Here is a 21,578-nt window from a genome sequence, read left to right as displayed (position 1 = left end):
AGCTAGAGCCAGAGCGAGAGCAGAGAGAGAGAGAGAGAGAGAGAGAGAGAGAGAGAGAGAGAGACAGGAGAGAGAGAGAGACAGAGAATGAGAAAGAAAGAAAAAAGAAAGAGAGAGAGAGAGGAGGGAAACCATGACATACAGTATCTTAACAGGTTATTATCTTTGTCTCAGTAATGCTGACTAGGTTCAGATCTCTACCTCAGAACGGCTCCTGGTGTCACAAACGTGGTGAAGTCTGAGTTCAGGCTGCCATAGATGGGCTCCTCAAACTGGAAAGAGAAACGTGACAAAGAGAAATAGTGAGCAAAAGGTGTTCAAAAATGAGAAATGTGACACAGAAATAGTGAGTGAAATATTTTCTCCCTATGCACAGTACAGTGGGGAAAAAAAGTATTTAGTCAGCCACCAATTGTGCAAGTTCTCCCACTTAAAAAGATGAGAGAGGCCTGTAATTTTCATCATAGGTACACGTCAACTATGACAGACAAATTGAGGGAAAAAAATCCAGAAAATCACATTGTAGGATTTGTAATGAATTTATTTGCAAATTATGGTGGAAAATAAGTATTTGGTCACCTACAAACAAGCAAGATTTCTGGCTCTCACAGACCTGTAACTTCTTCTTTAAGAGGCTTCTCTGACCTCCACTCGTTACCTGTATTAATGGCACCTGTTTGAACTTGTTATCAGTATAAAAGACACCTGTCCACAACCTCAAACAGTCACACTCCAAACTCCACTATGGCCAAGACCAAAGAGCTGTCAAAGGACACCAGAAACAAAATTGTAGACCTGCACCAGGCTGGGAAGACTGAATCTGCAATAGGTAAGCAGCTTGGTTTGAAGAAATCAACTGTGGGAGCAATTATTAGGAAATGGAAGACATACAAGACCACTGATAATCTCCCTCGATCTGGGGCTCCACGCAAGATCTCACCCGTGGGGTCAAAATGATCACAAGAACGGTGAGGAAAAATCCCAGAACCACACGGGGGACCTAATGAATGACCTGCAGAGAGCTGGGACCAAAGTAACAAAGCCTACCATCAGTAACACACTACGCCGCCAGGGACTCAAATCCTGCAGTGCAAGACGTGTCCCCCTGCTTAAGCCAGTACATGTCCAGGCCCGTCTGAAGTTTGCTAGAGTGCATTTGGATGATCCAGAAGAGGATTGGGAGAATGTCATATGGTCAGATGAAACCAAAATATAACTTTTTGGTAAAAACTCAACTCGGTCGTGTTTGGAGGACAAAGAATGCTGAGTTGCATCCAAAGAACACCATACCTACTGTGAAGCATGGGGGTGGAAACAACATGATTTGGGGCTGTTTTTCTGCAAAGGGACCAGGACGACTGATCCGTGTAAAGGAAAGAATGAATGGGGCCATGTATCGTGAGATTTTGAGTGAAAACCTCCTTCCATCAGCAAGGGCATTGAAGAGGAAACGTGGCTAGGTCTTTCAGCATGACAATGATCCCAAACACACCGCCCGGGCAACGAAGGAGTGGCTTCGTAAGAAGCATTTCAAGGTCCTGGAGTGGCCTAGCCAGTCTCCAGATCTCAACCCCATAGAAAGTCTTTGGAGGGAGTTGAAAGTCTGTGTTGCCCAGCGACAGCCCCAAAACATCACTGCTCTAGAGGAGATCTTTATGGAGGAATGGGCCAAAATACCAGCAACAGTGTGTGAAAACCTTGTGAAGACTTACAGAAAACGTTTGACCTGTGTCATTGCCAACAAAGAGTATATAACAAAGTATTGAGAAACTTTTGTTATTGACCAAATACTTATTTTCCACCATAATTTGCAAATAAATTCATTAAAAATCCTACAATGTGATTTTTGGAATTTTTTTTCTCATTTTGTCTGTGATAGTTGACGTGTACCTATGATGAAAATTACAGGCCTCTCTCATCTTTTTAAGTGGGAGAACTTGCACAATTGGTGGCTGACTAAATACTTTTTTTCCCCACTGTACATCTGTGTATTCATCAGGAATGGATAAAACATATACATTCAACAATACTGGTTACATTGTGGTCTTGGGAAGACAACAACTTGTCTATATCAGAAACTAGCAAGGCTAGTGGATGTGGATGGCAAAATACTATCAACATAGGGTCTGCATCCCAAATGGCACCCTATATCCTACATAGGACACTACTTTTGACCACAGCCCTATGGACCATTTGGGACGCAGACAGGGTTAAGGGGATTGTCATACCTTGACAGGAAGAGAGAGCAGGTAAGACCTGCTACCCATCTTATACTGGACGAAACCCTGAGGAGGGAACAGAGAGCCAGAAGCCATAGAAATAATAACACTAACACTCAAAGTCAGATAACTCATCTAAAACAGTATCATTTGTCATCTAATAACAAGATAAAGAAAAGGGAACTCTGGTGTACCTCAAAGGCATCGTGAATTTTTTTCTGAAGCATTAAGGCGATTTGTCGATCTGTAGAAAATACATTAAAAGGTTAAAACAATGTCACCATAAGTCTAACTATCATCACTTGAAAAATGTTTGATCCATTTAATTGATTTGAACATTTACAGTATATGGAATAAAACCAATCAATAATCTACTCTGAAAAGCATTCAAAAGCCATTTCCATCATTTGGGAGATGAGCCATCATTCAGAAGACCCACACAGTATTGTAAAACAGTTACACTACCACCTAGTGGTCAATTTCACAGCCAAACTATCTATTCTATTCTATCAGCATTCTGTTCTATTCTATTCTATCAGCATTCTATTCTATTCTAACAGTGTTCTATTCTATTCTATCAGCATTCTATTCTACTCTATTTGAAGGTACATTCTGGAACAATTTTACATGCCAATAGTCCTTTAATGCAGACTGTGGAGTGAGAGCTTACTGGTCAGGTCCAGCCAGACATGCGCCGATCCTCCATCCACTACCTCCTTAGAGACCTGGCGCTGGGTCATCCTGCACAATACAACAACACCACAGAACAGACATGATACAGTAAGGATCCTGTACAATACAACACACACCACAGATACATTTATTTATTTATTTTTATTTCACCTTTATTTAACCAGGTAAACCAGTTGAGAACAAGTTCTCATTTACAACTGTGACCTGGCCAAGATAAAGCAAAGCAGTGCGATAAAAACAACAACACAGAGTTACATATGGGGTAAAACAAAACAAAGTCAAAAAATACAACATAAATAAATATATATACAGTGTGTGCAAATGTAGCAAGTTATGGAGGTAAGGCAATAAATAGGCTATAGTGCAAAAATAATTACAATTAGTATTAACACTGGAATGATAGATGTGCAAGAGATGATGTGCAAATAGAGATACTGGGGTACAAATGAGCAAAATAAATAACAATATAGGGATGAGGTAGTTGGGCGGGCTAATTTCAGATGGGCTGTGTACAGGTGCAGTGATCGGTAAGGTGCTCTGACAACTGATGCTTAAAGTTAGTGAGGGAGATAAGTGTCTCCAGCTTCAGAGATTTTTGCAATTTGTTCCAGTCATTGGCAGCAGAGAACTGGAAGGAATGGCGGCCAAAGGAGGTGTTGGCTTTGGGGATGACCAGTGAGATATACCTGCTGGAGCGCAGACTACGGGTGGGTGTTGCTATGGTGACCAATGAGCTAAGATAAGGCGGGGATTTGCCTAGCAGTGATTTATAGATGGCCTGGAGCCAGTGGGTTTGGCGACGAATATGTAGTGAGGACCAGCCAACAAGAGCGTACAGGTCACAGTGGTGGGTAGTATATGGGGCTTTGGAGACAAAATGGATGGCACTGTGATAGACTACATCCAATTTGCTGAGTAGAGTGTTGGAGGCTATTTTGTAAATGACATCGCCGAAGTCAAGGATCGGTAGGATAGTCAGTTTTACGAGGGCATGTTTGGCAGCATGAGTGAAGGAGGCTTTGTTGCGAAATAGGAAACCGATTCTAGATTTAACTTTGGATTGGAGATTCTTAATGTGAGTCTGGAAGGAGGGTTTACAGTCTAACCAGACACCTAGATATTTGTAGTTGTCCACATACTCTAGGTCAGACCCGTCGAGAGTAGTGATTCTAGTCGGGTGGGCGGGTGCAAGCAGCGTTCGGTTGAAGAGCATGCATTTAGTTTTACTAGTGTTTAAGAGCAGTTGGAGGCTACTGAAGGAGTGTTGTATGGCATTGAAGCTCGTTTGGAGGTTTGTTAACACAGTGTCCAATGAAGGGCCAGATGTATACAAAATGGTGTCGTCTGCGTAGAGGTGGATCTGAGAGTCACCAGCAGCAAGAGCGACGTCATTGATATACACAGAGAAAAGAGTCGGCCCAAGAATTGAACCCTGTGGCACCCCCATAGAGACTGCCATAGGTCCAGACAACAGGCCCTCCGATTTGACACATTGAACTCTATCTGAGAAGTAGTTGGTGAACCAGGCGAGGCAGTCATTTGAGAAACCAAGGCTATTTAGTCTGCCAATAAGAATGCGGTGGTTGACAGAGTTGAAAGCCTTGGCCAGGTCAATGAAAACGGCTGCACAGTACTGTCTATTATCGATCGCGGTTATAATATCGTTTAGGACCTTGAGCGTGGCTGAAGTGCACCCATGACCAGCTCGGAAACCGGATTGCATAGCGGAGAAGGTACGGTGGGATTCGAAATGGTCGGTGATCTGTTTGTTGACTTGGCTTTCAAAAACTTTTGAAAGGCAGGGCAGGATGGATATGGGTCTGTAACAGTTTGGATCTAGAGTGTCACCCCCTTTGAAGAGGGGGATGACCGCGGCAGCTTTCCAATCTCTGGGGATCTCAGACGTTACGAAAGAGAGGTTGAACAGGCTAGTAATAGGGGTTGCGACAATTTCGCCGGCTAGTTTTAGAAAGAAAGGGTCCAGATTGTCTAGCCCAGATGATTTGTAGGGGTCCAGATTTTGCAGCTCTTTCAGAACATCAGCTGTCTGGATTTGTGTGAAGGAGAAGCGGGGGGGGCATGGGCAAGTTGCAGCGGAGGGTGCAGAGCTGGTGGCCGGGGTAGTGGTAGCCAGGTGGAAAGCATGGCCAGCCGTAGCAAAATGCTTGTTGAAATTCTCGATTATTGTAGATTTATCGGTGGTGATAGTGTTTCCTAGCCTCAGTGCAGTGGGCAGCTGGGAGGAGGTGCTCTTATTTTCCATGGACTTTACAGTGTCCCAAAACTTTTTGGAGTTAGTGCTACAGGATGCAAATTTCTGTTTGAAAAAGTTAGCCTTTGCTTTCCTGACTGCTTGTGTATATTGGTTCCTAACTTCCCTGAAAAGTTGCATATCGCGGGGGCTATTTGATGCTAATGCAGTACGCCACAGGATGTTTTTGTGCTGGTCAAGGGCAGTCAAGTCTGAGGAGAACCAGGGGCTATATCTGTTCTTAGTTCTGTATTTTTTGAATGGGGCATGTTTATTTAAGATTGAGAGGAAATTACTTTTAAAGAACAACCAGGCATCCTCTACTGACGGAATGAGATCCATATCCATCCAGGATACCTGGGCCAGGTCAATTAGGAAGGCCTGCTCGCTGAAGTGTTTTTGGGAACGTTTGACAGTGATGAGGGGTGGTCGTTTGACCGCGGACCCGTTACGGACGCAGGCAATAAGGCAGTGATCGCTGAGATCCTGGTTGAAGACAGCGGAGGTGTATTTAGAGGGTAAGTTAGTCAGGATGATATCTATGAGGGTACCCATGTTTACGGATTTAGGGTTGTACCTGGTAGGTTCGTTGATAATTTGTGTGAGATTGAGGGCATCTAGTTTAGATTGTAGGATGGCCGGGGTGTTAAGCATATCCCAATTTAGGTCACCAAGCAGTACGAACTCTGAGGATAGATGGGGGGCAATCAATTCACATATGGTGTCCAGGGCACAGCTGGGGGCTGAGGGGTGTCTGTAGCAAGCGGCAACAGTGAGAGATTTATTTCTGGAAAGGTGGATTTTTAGAAGTAGAAGCTCAAACTGTTTGGGTACAGACCTGGATAGTGTGATAGAGCTCTGCAGGCTATCTCTACAGTAGATTGCAACTCCACCCCCTTTGGCAGTTCTATCTAGACGGAAAATGTTATAGTTGGGGATGGAAATTTCAGAATTTCTGGTGGCCTTCCTAAGCCAGGATTCAGACACTGCTAGAACATCAGGGTTGGCGGAGTGTACTAACGCAGTGAATAACTCAAACTTAGGAAGGAGGCTTCTGATATTTACGTGCAGAAAACCAATACTTTTACGGTTACAGAAGTCAACAAATGATAGCTCCTGGGGAGTAGGAGTGATACTGGGGGCTGCAGGGCCTGGGTTAGCCTCTACATCACCAGAGGAACAGAGGAGGACTAGAATAAGGATACGACTAAAGGCTTTAAGAACTGGTCTTCTAGTGCATTGGGTACATAGAATAAAGGGGGCAGTTCTCCGGGCGTTGTAGAAAAGATTCAGGGCATTATGTACAGAAAAGGATATGGAAGGATATGAGTACAGTTCAGGTAACCCTAAGCGTTGGGTAACAATGAAAGAGATAGCATCACTGGAGGCACCGATTGAGCCGGTCTCGGCGTGTATGGGGGGTGGAACAAAGGAACTATTTGAGGCAGTTTGAGAGGGACTAGGGGTTCTACAGTGAAATTGTATAATAAGAACTAACCCAAACAGCAATAGGCAAGGCATAATTGACATGGGAGAGAGGCATAAAGCAGTCACAGGTGTTATTAGAGAGAGCTAAGACAACAACTGGTAATAGCGATAACGTTTGGGCTAAGGCTAAACAGAATAAACAGGACAGGGTACCGTGTAAAGGAACAGTCCAGCAGGCATCAGCTGTGCAGCTGAGTGATCATAAGGTCCAGTGAACAGCAATATGTGAGTCCGAGAGCAGTTCAAATTGGTGCTTCAGCACAGCTAGCAGGGAGCACAGTTGTAGTTTGCGTGTGCTAGCGGGCCGGGGCTGGCAGATGGATCTTCGTGGTCGTCGCAACGGGAAGCCTGTTGAAACCACATCAGACGATTTCGTCGGCAAACCAGTCGTGTTGGATCGGCGGGGCTCAGTGTCAACACTAGGAGGTCCCGTCCGGTTGACAGAGAGGTAGATAGCCGGGAGATGGGCCTGAGGCTAGCTCAAGGCTAACTGGTGCTTGCTATAGGGCAATGGTAGTTAGCCAACAACAGGTTGCAGCTAGCTAGCTGGTTGCGATGATCCGGCGCTAGGGTCCAGTGATTCTGGCAGAAAGTCCAATAAGCTCTGGGTCGATAGCACGCTGTGCAGACTGGCCGACGAATTGTCCAGGCTAGAGCTAGAGCTGGCTGGTGGATAGTGTAGGCCACGGACAATGGTGAAGACGCTAACGGTGACTAATAGCAAGTAGCCATTCAGTTGCAGCTACACTAGTTTCAGCTTAAGGTTCTTGATGAAAGTTATAAATAAATAATAGAATCCTTTCCACGTTGGGTGAGGCGGGTTGCAGGAAGTATATTTAGTTAAAGAATGAAAAGTAAAAATTGAGAAATATATACAAAATAGACAAAAAAACAAGAAACGGGATATTTACACAGGGACAATGAAATAAAAGCGACCGCACTGCTACGCCATCTTGTTATGAGTAAGGATCCTGTACAATACAACACACACCACAGAGACATGATACAGAACACTGTGTGTGTGTGTGTGTGTGTGGATGTGTTTAACTATACTTGTGGGGGACCAGAAGTCCCCACAAGAATAGTAAACAAACAAACATCTGACCAACTGAGGACATTTTGTTAGTCCCGACAAGGTCAAATGCTATTTCTAGGGGGTTTAGGGTTAAGGTTAGAATTAGTGTTAGGGTTAGAATTAGGTTTGGGGTCATGGTTAGGTTAGGAGCTGGGGTTAGTTTTAAGGTTAGGAGCTAGGGTAAGGTTTAGGGTTAAGGTTAGGTTTTCGGGTTAAGGTTAGGGTTAGGGTTAGGTTTAGTGTAAGGGGTTAGGGAAAAATAGGATTTTGAATGGGACTGAATTGTGTGTCCCCGCAAGGTTAGTTGTAAAAGACTGTGTGTGTGTGTGTGTGTGTGTGTGTGTGTGTGTGTGTGTGTGTGTGTGTGTGTGTGTGTGTGTGTGTGCATGCAGTAAGCTAGCTAGGTGTGTGTGACCCTGATCGACAGGCAAGACCAGACTTTCCACTTCACGGCTGATGTAAGACACACACGTGCACGCGCGCACACACACATGTAGAGGCATGCATGCAGATACACACTGACACAGATAGACATACTGGTGACTGTAGTGCTGTGATTGGCTCCTGAAGATATATTACTGTACCCTTCCTCACCACAGATAGTCATCATCACATGTTAGATGCCTTGTTTACATCACTGTGTGTGTGTCCGTGTGTGTCCGTGTGTGTGTGTGTCCGTGTGTGTGTGTCCGTGTGTGTGTGTCTGTGTGTGTCCGTGTGTGTGTGTCTGTGTGTGTGTGTGTGTGTCCGTGTGTGTGTGCAAGACAGTGGAATGCTTTGTCACATTGGCAGCTGGAAGGTGCACAGGTTCCCATTAAGCTCTAGGGAAGAATCTAGACACTGGTGGCCTTAAGGTTCAACAGCATCACAAGTAATGGACAGTGATTTAAGAGAAGAGATAGAAGAGGTAAGAGGAGAGGAGAACAAGAGAACAAATTAGAACAGAACTGAAGAGAACAGAACAGAAGAGAGGAGAACAGAAGAGAGGAGAACAGAAGAGAGGAGAACAGAAGAGAGGAGAACAGAACAGAAGAACAAGGGGAGAAGATGAGACAAGACAAGAGACAGGTCCAGAGGTAGGGCTCACCTCTTGGTCAGGTAGCTGGTGAAATTCTTTCCAAACCCGATGACGCCCCAGTACTCTCCGTTATAGGCCCCTGCAAAAGCATCGGCGTGGGACAGGTTCACCTAGGGCAGGGAGGGACAGGGGACACCCTCAGTGACTATGGGACAGGTTCACCTAGGGCAGGGAGGGACAGGGGACACCCTCAGTGACTATGGGACAGGTTCACCTAGGGCAGGGAGGGACAGGGGACACCCTCAGTGACTATGGGACAGGTTCACCTAGGGCAGGGAGGGACAGGGGACACCCTCAGTGACTATGGGACATGTTCACCTAGGGCAGGGAGGGACAGGGGACACCCTCAGTGACTATGGGACAGGTTCACCTAGGGCAGGGAGGGACAGGGGACACCCTCAGTGACTATGGGACAGGTTTAACTAGGGCAGGGAGGGACAGGGGACACCCTCAGTGACTATGGGACAGGTTTAACTAGGGCAGGGAGGGACAGGGGACACCCTCAGTGACTATGGGACAGGTTCACCTAGGGCAGGGAGTGACAGGGGACACCCTCAGTGACTATGGCTAGGTCTTAAATTACACCCTATTGGTCCATCTAGTGCACTACATCTGACCAGGACTCCAGTGTGGTAGATAGAAGACCCTGTGCCATGTGCCATCTACTCAAACTGTTTCACCGTACTGTAATAACTCAACACACAACATAGATTTTTTTTGGTTTTAATTAGTATTGGGAGAGGGGAAGCTGATCCTAGATTTTTACCTTGGGGAAACTTCACCCCGGAGCAAAGTCTCTCTGACTAACTAACAACTGATTGGTCCAGTACCTGTTGCACGCTTGAGTTGTCCAGGAAGGAGAGCAGGGATTGGCTGAAGGAGCTGGAGGAGGTCTCATTGTTGACCACAGCCACCTGTATTCCTTTGGGGTCTCCTCCGATACACAGACACATCAGAGAGATCTGCATGACTGGCAGCAGGAACTGGAAAAACAGGGACCTGGACAGATACAATGCAATCAGACTAGGTTTGCAAAATTCTGCCAACTTTTCCCAGAATTACCAGGTATTCCAGAAATTGTGGTTGGAAGATTCCGGGATCATTATCCTCATCATCATCCTGTCTGCCTTCCTCCAGCTCATTCTAATCCTTTAATGAATCCTCATCCTCATCATCCTCCTCACCCGGGCATCCTCTTCATCCTCACCGTGGTCTTGATAATCAGAGCTGCTATGTTCCTCCACTTTGGCATCACATGCCTGACTCGTACCTTCCAGTCCGCTACACACACACACACACACACACACGTTTGTTTTACTATCCTTGTGGGGAACAAACAATTGATTCCCATTCAAAATCCTATTTTCCCTAACCCTAACCCTTAACCTAACCCTTACCTGAACCCCAAAACCCCTAACCCCTAACCCAACCCTAACTCCTAACCGCTAACCTTAATTGTAACCCTAAACCTAACCCCTAAAATAGCCTTTTTACTGACAAAATGTCCCCACTTGTCCGAATTTCCCTTGTTTTACTATCCTTGTGAGGACTTCTGGTCCTGACAAGGATAGTAAAACCCAACACACACACACACACACACACACACACAGTATCAAATATCTTAGGAAATCAAAGACAATAGCTGAAACACTGTAGTTATGGTATCAGTTTCCAGAGAAATGTCAAATCATCCAATGTCATCATGATTTCCGTAATCAGAAGAGAGTAAGCTAGGAGGGAATACTCCAACCAGGAATCCTGAAATCCTCCAACTGGGATTTCCGGAAAACCTAGGAATTTCGAGAAAGTTTCCGGAATATTGCAATCCTACATTTACCTGAGTATTTGGGCAGCTCTTCTACTGGTCCCGGCCCGACACCCAGGATTGGCAGACTCTCTTCCGGGCCGCCCTCGAGTGATTGGCTGCTCTCTAGAACCCCGCCCTGAGGGTAGGTGCAGTGTTTGGAGCTCACCTGGTCTGAGGTCTCACACAGCTGCAGGAAGGCTTTCTCCAGGGTCTGCAGTGGGTGGATAGGGCAGCAGGGGAGATAGACAACACAGTCAATTGAACAACACACACTTATAACACAGTCAAGGGTTGATATGATACAGTGAGGGGAAAAAAGTATTTGATCCCCTGCTGATTTTGTACGTTTGCCCACTGACAAAGAAATGATCAGTCTATAATTTTAATGGTAGGTTTATTTGAACAGTGAGAGACAGAATAACAACAACAAAAATCCAGAAAAACACATGTAAAAAATGTTATAAATTGATTTGCATTTTAATGAGGGAAATAAGTATTTGACCCCCGCTCAATCAGAAAGATTTCTGGCTCCCAGGTGTCTTTTATACAGGTAACGAGCTGAGATTAGGAGCACACTCTTAAAGGGAGAGCTCTTAATCTCAGCTTGTTACCTGTTTAAAAGACACCTGTCCACAGAAGCAATCAATCAATCAGATTCCAAACTCTCCACCATGGCCAAAACCAAAGAGCTCTCCAAGGATGTCAGGGACAAGATTGTAGACCTACACAAGGCTGGAATGGGCTACAAGACCATCGCCAAGCAGCTTGGTGAGAAGGTGACAACAGTTGGTGCGATTATTCGCAAATGGAAGAAACACAAAATAACTGTCAATCTCCCTCGGCCTGGGGCTCCATGCAAGATCTCACCTCGTGGAGTTGCAATGATCATGAGAACGGTGAGGAATCAGCCCAGAACTACACGGAAGGATCTTGTCAATGATCTCAAGGCAGCTGGGACCATAGTCACCAAGAAAACAATTGGTAACACACTACGCCGTGAAGGACTGAAATCCTGCAGCGCCCGCAAGGTCCCCCTGACCAAGAAAGCACATATACAGGGCCGTCTGAAGTTTGCCAATGAACATCTGAATGATTCAGAGGAGAACTGGGTGAAAGTGTTGTGGTCAGATCAGACCAAAATCGAGCTCTTTGGCATCAACTCAACTCGCCGTGTTTGGAGGAGGAGGAATGCTGCCTATGACCCCAAGAACACCATCCCCACCGTCAAACATGGAGGTGGAAACATTATGCTTTGGGGGTGTTTTTCTGCTAAGGGGACAGGACAACTTCACCGCATCAAGGGGACGATGGACGGGGCCATGTACCGTCAAATCTTGGGTGAAAACCTCCTTCCCTTAGCCAGGGCATTGAAAATGGGTTGTGGATGGGTATTCCAGCATGACAATGACCCAAAACACACGGCCAAGGCAACAAAGGAGTGGCTCAAGAAGAAGCACATTAAGGCCCTGGAGTGGCCTAGCCAGAAAATCTGTGGAGGGAGCTGAAGGTTCGAGTTGCCAAACGTCAGCCTCGAAACCTTAATGACTTGGAGAAGATCTGCAAAGAGGAGTGGAACAAAATCCCTCCTGAGATCTGTGCATCATGGTGGCCAACTACAAGAAACGTCTGACCTCTGTGATTGCCAACAAGGGTTTTGCCACCAAGTACTAAGTCATGTTTTGCAGAGGGGTCAAATACTTATTTCCCTCATTAAAATGCAAATCAATTTATAACATTTTTGACATGCGTTTTTCTGGATTTTGTTGTTGTTATTCTGTATCTCACTGTTGAAATAAACCTACCATTAAAATTATAGACTGATCATGTCTTTGTCAGTGGGCAAACGTACAAAATCAGCAGGGGATCAAATACTTTTTCCCCCTCACTGTAAGTGGTCAACACAGAACCAACTAAGTCGTCTTTTTTTGTGCTGTCCAGACCGGCCTTGATTTCAACGTTCACGGACATTCATTTTTGGTCAGGTTTGGACCGGACCAAATCTGAACCAATCATAGACATCTATGTTTTACTAGTTTGGATAGCGCAGTACAGTTAAGCACAGCAGAGTAAAGTACTTTACAGTACAGTATAGCACAGCAGAGTACAGTACATTTTACACAGCAGAGTACAGTACATGAAAGAAAAGTCGTTTAGTACAGTAGAGCACAGTACTGTACTGTACTGAATTAAACTGTACTGTACTCTACTGTACTGAATTAAACTACTGTACTCTACTGAATTAAACTGTACTCTACTGTACTGAATGAAACTCTACTGTACTCTACTGTACTGAATGAAACTACTGTACTCTACTGAATGAAACTACTGTACTCTACTGAATGAAACTACTGTACTCTACTGAATGAAACTACTGTACTCTACTGAATGAAACTACTGTACTCTACTGAATGAAACTACTGTACTCTACTGAATGAAACTGTACTGTACTATACTCTACTGAATTAAATTGTACTGTACTCTACTCTCCTGAATTAGACTGTTCTCTACTGTACTGAATTAAACTGTACTCTACTGAATTAAACTGTACTGTACTCTACTGTACTGAATTAAACTACTGTACTCTACTGAATTAAACTGTACTGTACTCTACTGTGCTGAATTAAACTGTACTGTGCTCTACTGTACTGAATTAAACTACTGTACTCTACTGAATTAAACTACTGTACTCTACTGTACTGAATTAAACTGTACTGTGCTCTACTGTACTGAATTAAACTACTGTACTCTACTGAATTAAACTACTGTACTCTACTGTACTGAATTAAACTGTACTGTGCTCTACTGTACTGAATAAACTACTGTACTCTACTGAATTAAACTACTGTACTCTACTGTACTGAATTAAACTGTACTGTGCTCTACTGTACTGAATTAAACTACTGTACTCTACTGAATGAAACTACTGTACTCTACTGAATGAAACTACTGTACTCTACTGAATGAAACTACTGTACTCTACTGAATGAAACTGTACTGTACTACTCTACTGAATTAAATTGTACTGTACTCTACTCTCCTGAATTAGACTGTTCTCTACTGTACTGAATTAAACTGTACTCTACTGAATTAAACTGTACTGTACTCTACTGTACTGAATTAAACTACTGTACTCTACTGAATTAAACTGTACTGTACTCTACTGTGCTGAATTAAACTGTACTGTGCTCTACTGTACTGAATTAAACTACTGTACTCTACTGAATTAAACTACTGTACTCTACTGTACTGAATTAAACTGTACTGTGCTCTACTGTACTGAATTAAACTACTGTACTCTACTGAATTAAACTACTGTACTCTACTGTACTGAATTAAACTGTACTGTGCTCTACTGTACTGAATAAACTACTGTACTCTACTGAATTAAACTACTGTACTCTACTGTACTGAATTAAACTGTACTGTGCTCTACTGTACTGAATTAAACTACTGTACTCTACTGAATTAAACTACTGTACTCTACTGTACTGAATTAAACTGTACTGTGCTCTACTGTACTGAATTAAACTACTGTACTCTACTGAATTAAACTACTGTACTCTACTGTACTGAATTAAACTGTACTGTGCTCTACTGTACTGAATTAAACTACTGTACTCTACTGAATTAAACTACTGTACTCTACTGTACTGAATTAAACTGTACTGTGCTCTACTGTACTGAATTAAACTACTGTACTCTACTGAATTAAACTGTACTGTACTCTACTGTACTGAATTAAACTACTGTACTCTACTGAATTAAACTACTGTACTCTACTGTACTGAATTAAACTGTACTGTGCTCTACTGTACTGAATTAAACTACTGTACTCTACTGAATTAAACTGTACTGTGCTCTACTGTACTGAATTAAACTGTACTGTACTCTACTGAATTAAACTGTACTGTGCTCTACTGTACTGAATTAAACTACTGTACTCTACTGAATTAAACTGTACTGTACTCTACTGTACTGAATTAAACTACTGTACTCTACTGAATTAAACTACTGTACTCTACTGTACTGAATTAAACTGTACTGTGCTCTACTGTACTGAATTAAACTACTGTACTCTACTGAATTAAACTGTACTGTGCTCTACTGTACTGAATTAAACTGTACTGTGCTCTACTGTACTGAATTAAACTACTGTACTCTACTGAATTAAACTACTGTACTCTACTGTACTGAATTAAACTGTACTGTGCTCTACTGTACTGAATTAAACTGTACTGTGCTCTACTGTACTGAATTAAACTGTACTGTGCTCTACTGTACTGAATTAAACTGTACTGTGCTCTACTGTACTGAATTAAACTGTACTGTACTCTACTGTACTGAATTAAACTACTGTACTCTACTGAATTAAACTACTGTACTCTACTGTACTGAATTAAACTGTACTGTGCTCTACTGTACTGAATTAAACTACTGTACTCTACTGAATTAAACTGTACTGTGCTCTACTGTACTGAATTAAACTGTACTGTACTCTACTGAATTAAACTGTACTGTGCTCTACTGTACTGAATTAAACTACTGTACTCTACTGAATTAAACTGTACTGTACTCTACTGTACTGAATTAAACTACTGTACTCTACTGAATTAAACTACTGTACTCTACTGTACTGAATTAAACTGTACTGTGCTCTACTGTACTGAATTAAACTGTACTGTGCTCTACTGTACTGAATTAAACTACTGTACTCTACTGAATTAAACTACTGTACTCTACTGTACTGAATTAAACTGTACTGTGCTCTACTGTACTGAATTAAACTACTGTACTCTACTGAATTAAACTGTACTGTGCTCTACTGTACTGAATTAAACTGTACTGTGCTCTACTGTACTGAATTAAACTGTACTGTGCTCTACTGTACTGAATTAAACTGTACTGTGCTCTACTGTACTGAATTAAACTGTACTGTGCTCTACTGTACTGAATTAAACTGTACTGTACTCTACTGTACTGAATTAAACTGTACTGTGCTCTACTGTACTGAATTAAACTGTACTGTGCTCTACTGTACTGAATTAAACTGTACTGTGCTCTACTGTACTGAATTAAACTGTACTGTGCTCTACTGTACTGAATTAAACTGTACTGTACTCTACTGTACTGAATTAAACTGTACTGTGCTCTACTGTACTGAATTAAACTGTACTGTGCTCTACTGTACTGAATTAAACTGTACTGTGCTCTACTGTACTGAATTAAACTGTACTGTGCTCTACTGTACTGAATTAAACTGTACTGTGCTCTACTGTACTGAATTAAACTGTACTGTACTCTACTGTACTGAATTAGACTACTGTACTCCGTACCGTACTGTACTGTACTCTACTGTACTGAACTGTGCCGTACTGTACTGTGCTGTCCAAACTTTTGAAACATAGCCTAGACGTCTATGATTTGTCTGGTCCGGACCAACCAAATGTGTACTTCTTTTGGGGCGGAGTGCATTAGAATAATTTACATTAACATGAACATTTTGGTCATTCAGCAGACGCTCTTATCCAGGGTGACTTACAGTCAGTGCATTCAACTATGGTAGATAAACAACAACATATCAAAGTCATAGCAAGAAAAAAAACATTTATGTAACCGTTACTGAGAATGTTATTGTAGTTGAAGTGGTCTGTTGCTTTATTCCATTTGTTGGACTACTTTGAAATGTCATTGCTGCCAGTTTTAAAGCTTTTGAAAAAGCTAACATAAGTGACCATGACAGATTGGAGCAATAAGAAATATTCTATGTTGCAATCTTCAGTTGGCTCCTCTTTCTTACATTAAATGGATAACAAAAGTATTATTCTGGTATAATGCTAACTTAATTGAGAATGTACAGTATGTGCAGTTTAAATCAATGACCAAAATTACGTTTCTTCAACTCATTCAGAACTGTCCGGAAAATACATATTTTCAACGTCCGGATAATACGTATTTTCAACATCCGGAAATACATATTTTCAACTTTAATTTAGAACCGAAAATGAACCCGAATTCCACTTCTGGAAAATAAGACTTTTCAACGTCCGGAAAATACGTATTTTAAAAGTCCGGAAAATATGTATTTTCACCTTTCCTTCAGAACCTAAAATGAACAAAGCTTTAACGTCTGGAAAATACGTTTTTTTAGACGTCTTTTCAATATAATTTTGCCTACTGGGAAAGCAGTCAACAGTCAGACATCTCACACAGCTGTAGGAAAGCTTTCTCCAGAGTCTGCAGTGGGTGGGTGGATGGTAGGCGAAGCAATAGGGTCAATGTAGGGCTACTGCCTGCAGAGCCGGTTGTCTAGTGGTGACACTCCTGGCATCAGTCACATATAATATACCCTAATATATACCGCCGTTCAATCCCCGCTTCCACCCTTCCTACTGTACTCCCGCTTGCCTGTCCCCCTGTCTCACCCCTCTGTTTCCAACTGTCTGAATAAAGTGAGAAATGTACAGAATCTTCGTAAAAGTAAATTGTATACAATGTTGTTAGCTACTCACTGCAGCACTGTTCTGTTTCATCAAGGTTTCTGGTTCCCCCTCGGCCAACAGTCGGCCATTCCTCATCAGACCCACCTGGAGAGATAGAAAACAGCAGGGTCATTCCAAATGGAGTTTTGAGGAAGGAGGCGAGGAGAGAGAATGTGAGGAATCAAGGAAAGATGAATTAAGAGATAGCCTTAGTCATAAAATATTTGTACTGGTAGGACTGGTTTTAGTTTGACAGGTGAGGACAGGTTTATTGTGACTGGTAAGGTCTCTGGCTCATGGTATAAATATGAAGGCTTGGCTCATTGCCAGTCATCATGTCAACTTTCCTATTGGTCAAAATGTAATTGTCACACCCTGATCTGTTTCACCTAACCCCTAACCCCTACCCTAAACCCTAACCATAACCCCTACCCTAAACCCTAACCCTAACCTGTCTTTGTGATTTTCTCCACCCCCATCCAGGTGTTGCCCATCTTCCCCATCTGTATTCTCGGTTTGTCTGTTGCCAGTTCGTTTTGTTTCGTCACGCCTACCAGCGTTTTCCCCTTGCTCCTGTCTTTTTCAAGTTCCTGTTTTCTAGTTTTGACCATTCTGCCTGCCCTGACCCTGAGCTTGCCTGCCGTTCTGTACCTTTTGGACTCTGATCTGGGTTACTGACCTCTGCCTGCCCTTGACCTGTCGTTTGCCTGCCCCCTGTTTTTGTAATAAACTTTTGTTACTTCGACACTGTCTGCATCTGGGTATTCTCCTGAAACGTGATAGTACGAACTGGCCATGACTGACAAAGGCAGACTCGGACCAGCTCCGCAACGCCATCTCCTCCCAAGGAGCCATCATTGGAAGGCACAAGGAGTTGCTTCGTGGTCTCATGGAAGGGTTCCAGTCCTTGGCCGAACGCCATGACCGAGCATTTAACACATTGCTGGAGCAATTCCGCAGGTTGTCTGTTAGGCAGCCTACCACGACGATAACCTCCCAGCCCCTCAGTAACCCAGCTATTAGCAGTGTGGCCTCCCCGGCCACCCCGGTTTACCGAGAACCCTGTTTACCTCCCCCGGAACGCTTCGCTGGAGAGTCAGGAACTTGTCGGGCATTTCTCGCTGTCCGCCAAAGAGACGGCCCAGCTCATGGTGCAGCACGTCTTCCAGATCCATGGACTCCCAGTGGACATGGTCTCCGACCGGCGTCCTCAGTTCTCGTCCCGGTTCTAGAAGGTGTTCTGCACACTCATTGGGTCGTCGGCCAGCCTATCCTCCAGTTTCCACCCTCAGTCCAACGGCCAGTCGGAACGAGCTAACCAAGACCTGGAGACGACTCTGTGCTGCCTGGTCTCCGCCAACCCCACCACCTGGAGCCAACAACTAGTGTGGGTCGAATACGCCCACAACACCCTTCCCTGCTCTGCCACGGGTCTTTCACCCTTTGAGTGTTCCCTTGGTTATCAGCCCCCACTCTTCCCAGAGCAAGAGGAAGAGGTCGGCATACCCTCGGTCCAGATGTTTGTCCGCCGCTGTCGTCGTACCTGTAGGACAGCCCAGTCGGCTCTTCTCAAGACCACCTCCAGGTATTGACGACAAGCGGACCACCACCGGACCTCGGCTCCCCGGTATCATCTCGGGTAGAAGGTATGGCTGTCCACCCGAGATCTGCCCCTCCAGGTGGTGTCCCGCAAATTTTCCCCCCGGTTTATCGGCCCTTTCCTCATCTCCAAGATCATTAGCCCCTCTGCTGTTCGTCTTCTGTTTCCCCGTACCCTCCGTATACATCCCACTTTACATGTGTCAAGGATCAAACCCATGTCTCACAGCCCGTTGTCTCCTGCCTGCCGTTCTGTACCTTTTGGACTCTGATCTGGATGACCTTGACCTCTGACCTTGACCTGTCGTTTGCCTGCTCCCTGTTTTTGTAATAAACTTTTGTTACTTCGACACTGTCTGCATCTGGGTCTTCTCCTGAAACGTGATAGTAATCCGAAACGAAACCAAAACAAACTTAAAATGCATCCAAAAGGTTTGTACAGTCACAAGCTTGATGTAGTCATTGTGTGCAAGGAACTTCTTTAAATGGGGGGACTAGATACATAAAGTGCTTTCATTTCTCTACGGTAAAACAGATATGTATTAAAATACACTCAAATAAAAGGTGACATTCTATACTGTCACCAAACATTAAACATTTGATTCCAGATCCAGTATAGAGACTGTTGTAGAGTATAGAGACAGTATAGAGACTGTTATAGAGTATAGATCCAGTATAGAGACTGTTATAGAGTATAAAGACAGTATAGAGACTGTTATAGAGTATAGATCCAGTATAGAGACTGTTATAGAGTATAGATCCAGTATAGAGACTGTTATAGAGTATAGATCCAGTATAGAGACTGTTATAGAGTATAGATCCAGTATAGAGACTGTTATAGAGTATAGAGACAGTATAGAGACTGTTATAGAGTATAGAGACAGTATAGAGACTGTTATAGAGTATAGAGACAGTATAGAGACAACCAATGTTTGCTCAAATGAACCTCTAAGCAGATATGAAAACATATGGCATGTCTATCAGTAGGTAGTTGTCAGTAGGTTGTTGTCTGTCAGTAGGTAGTTGTCTATCAGTAGGTAGTTGTCAGTAGGTTGTTGTCTGTCAGCAGGTAGTTGTCTGTCAGCAGGTCGTTGTCTGTCAGCAGGTAGTTGTCTGTCAGTAGGTCGTTGTCTGTCAGTAGGTTGTTGTCTGTCAGCAGGTAGTTGTCTGTCAGCAGGTCGTTGTCTGTCAGCAGGTAGTTGTCTGTCAGTAGGTAGTTGTCTGTCAGCAGGTCGTTGTCTGTCAGTAGGTAGTTGTCTGTCAGCAGGTCGTTGTCTGTCAGCAGGTCGTTGTCTGTCAGCAGGTCGTTGTCTGTCAGCAGGTCGTTGTCTGTCAGCAGGTCGTTGTCTGTCAGCAGGTCGTTGTCTGTCAGCAGGTAGTTGTCTGTCAGTAGGTCGTTGTCTGTCAGCAGGTAGTTGTCTGTCAGTAGGTTGTTGTCTGTCAGCAGGTAGTTGTCTGTCAGCAGGTCGTTGTCTGTCAGCAGGTAGTTGTCTGTCAGTAGGTAGTTGTCTGTCAGCAGGTCGTTGTCTGTCAGTAGGTAGTTGTCTGTCAGCAGGTCGTTGTCTGTCAGCAGGTCGTTGTCTGTCAGCAGGTCGTTGTCTGTCAGCAGGTCGTTGTCTGTCAGCAGGTCGTTGTCTGTCAGCAGGTCGTTGTCTGTCAGTAGGTCGTTGTCTGTCAGCAGGTCGTTGTCTGTCAGCAGGTCGTTGTCTGTCAGCAGGTCGTTGTCTGTCAGCAGGTAGTTGTCTATATATATATAGAGTGTGTGTGTCTTACCACATTGGCTTGCCTGGCCTCCTCTATGTAGTGAGTGGTGATGACGACCGACACTTTTCCAGTTTTCACAATATCTACTAGATGCTGCCAGATCCTACAGGGACATGACACAACTCAGTTTAAGGGCAACATCCTATTGGGCGTCCCAAATGGCACCCTATTCCCTATAAAGTGCACTTTTTTAACCAGGGCTCTGGTCAAAAGTATTGCACTATACAGGAAATGGGGTGCTGTTTGGGACAATGTCGTACTGTACCTCGAGCAGAAGAGATACAGAGAGAGAGTGTGCAAATGTGATCATCTGCGTACCACAAGACTGCATATCCCATTGAGCTAAAGCCTAGGCATTAGCTTGGGAAGCTAACGCAGGTCTTGAGGTGTCAGGCAAGGTTACTCATCACATGAGTGCGGTTCAGTGAACCACCTTTCAGCATCACACAAAGAATAAACTAACTTTGTGCAGATATGATTTGATTACCACCATAACAATGTCTTAGTCGGTGTCCCAAAAGGTCACCCTATGGGCCCCGGTCAAAAGTAGTTCACCACATAGGGAATAGGGTGCCATTTGGGATGCAGTCTTACCCTTACGACCTGCCTGGGATTACCTGGGAAACACTGCTTTGGTGTGCTGGTCTGGGATCTGTTTAGCCTTTTAAATCATAAAGAATAAGAGGGGGGGATCTGCTCCTAGATCAGGGGGGATCTGATCCTAGATCAGGGGGGATCTGATCCTAGATCAGGGGGGATCTGCTCCTAGATCAGGGGGGATCTGCTCCTAGATCAGCACTCCTACTCTGAGACACTTTGTGAATATGTTCCCAGGAGTGCAGGTTTACTTGTGTTTTAGGGTAACAGGAGGCGGCATGGCTCTTCAGAGAAAGGTGTGAACAGGAGGCGGCATGGCTCTTCAGAGAAAGGTGTGAACAGGAGGCGGCATGGCTCTTCAGAGAAAGGTGTGAACAGGAGGCGGCATGGCTCTTCAGAGAAAGGTGTGAACAGGAGGCGGCATGGCTCTTCAGAGAAAGGTGTGAACAGGAGGCGGCATGGCTCTTCAGAGAAAGGTGTGAACAGGAGGCGGCATGGCTCTTCAGAGAAAGGTGTGAGGCTGGTCTT

At 44.1% G+C, this 21,578-nt stretch overlaps 1 protein-coding gene across 1 annotated transcript in view; it reads right to left on the bottom strand.

Annotated features, from left to right (window-relative positions):
- Positions 1 to 21,578, bottom strand: part of LOC123486592 (ABC transporter G family member 20-like) — a 52,408-nt gene that overhangs the window by 12,074 nt on the left and 18,756 nt on the right. The window contains exons 6-15 of the mRNA XM_045217957.1: positions 20,463 to 20,556; positions 17,121 to 17,195; positions 10,642 to 10,822; positions 9,989 to 10,085; positions 9,635 to 9,803; positions 8,814 to 8,914; positions 2,890 to 2,960; positions 2,414 to 2,463; positions 2,229 to 2,285; positions 202 to 272 (exon numbers count right to left, since the gene is read on the bottom strand). Of these exons, the coding sequence (XP_045073892.1) occupies positions 202 to 272; positions 2,229 to 2,285; positions 2,414 to 2,463; positions 2,890 to 2,960; positions 8,814 to 8,914; positions 9,635 to 9,803; positions 9,989 to 10,085; positions 10,642 to 10,822; positions 17,121 to 17,195; positions 20,463 to 20,556 (966 nt within the window). The remainder of the gene's footprint in view (positions 1 to 201; positions 273 to 2,228; positions 2,286 to 2,413; positions 2,464 to 2,889; positions 2,961 to 8,813; positions 8,915 to 9,634; positions 9,804 to 9,988; positions 10,086 to 10,641; positions 10,823 to 17,120; positions 17,196 to 20,462; positions 20,557 to 21,578) is intronic.

The sequence above is a fragment of the Coregonus clupeaformis genome, unplaced genomic scaffold, assembly GCF_020615455.1.
Source record: "Coregonus clupeaformis isolate EN_2021a unplaced genomic scaffold, ASM2061545v1 scaf1288, whole genome shotgun sequence".
In the NCBI taxonomy this organism is placed as follows: Eukaryota; Metazoa; Chordata; class Actinopteri; order Salmoniformes; family Salmonidae; genus Coregonus; species Coregonus clupeaformis.
Note: the sequence above shows the minus strand (reverse complement) of the source record. Positions and strands in the feature narration are given on the sequence as shown.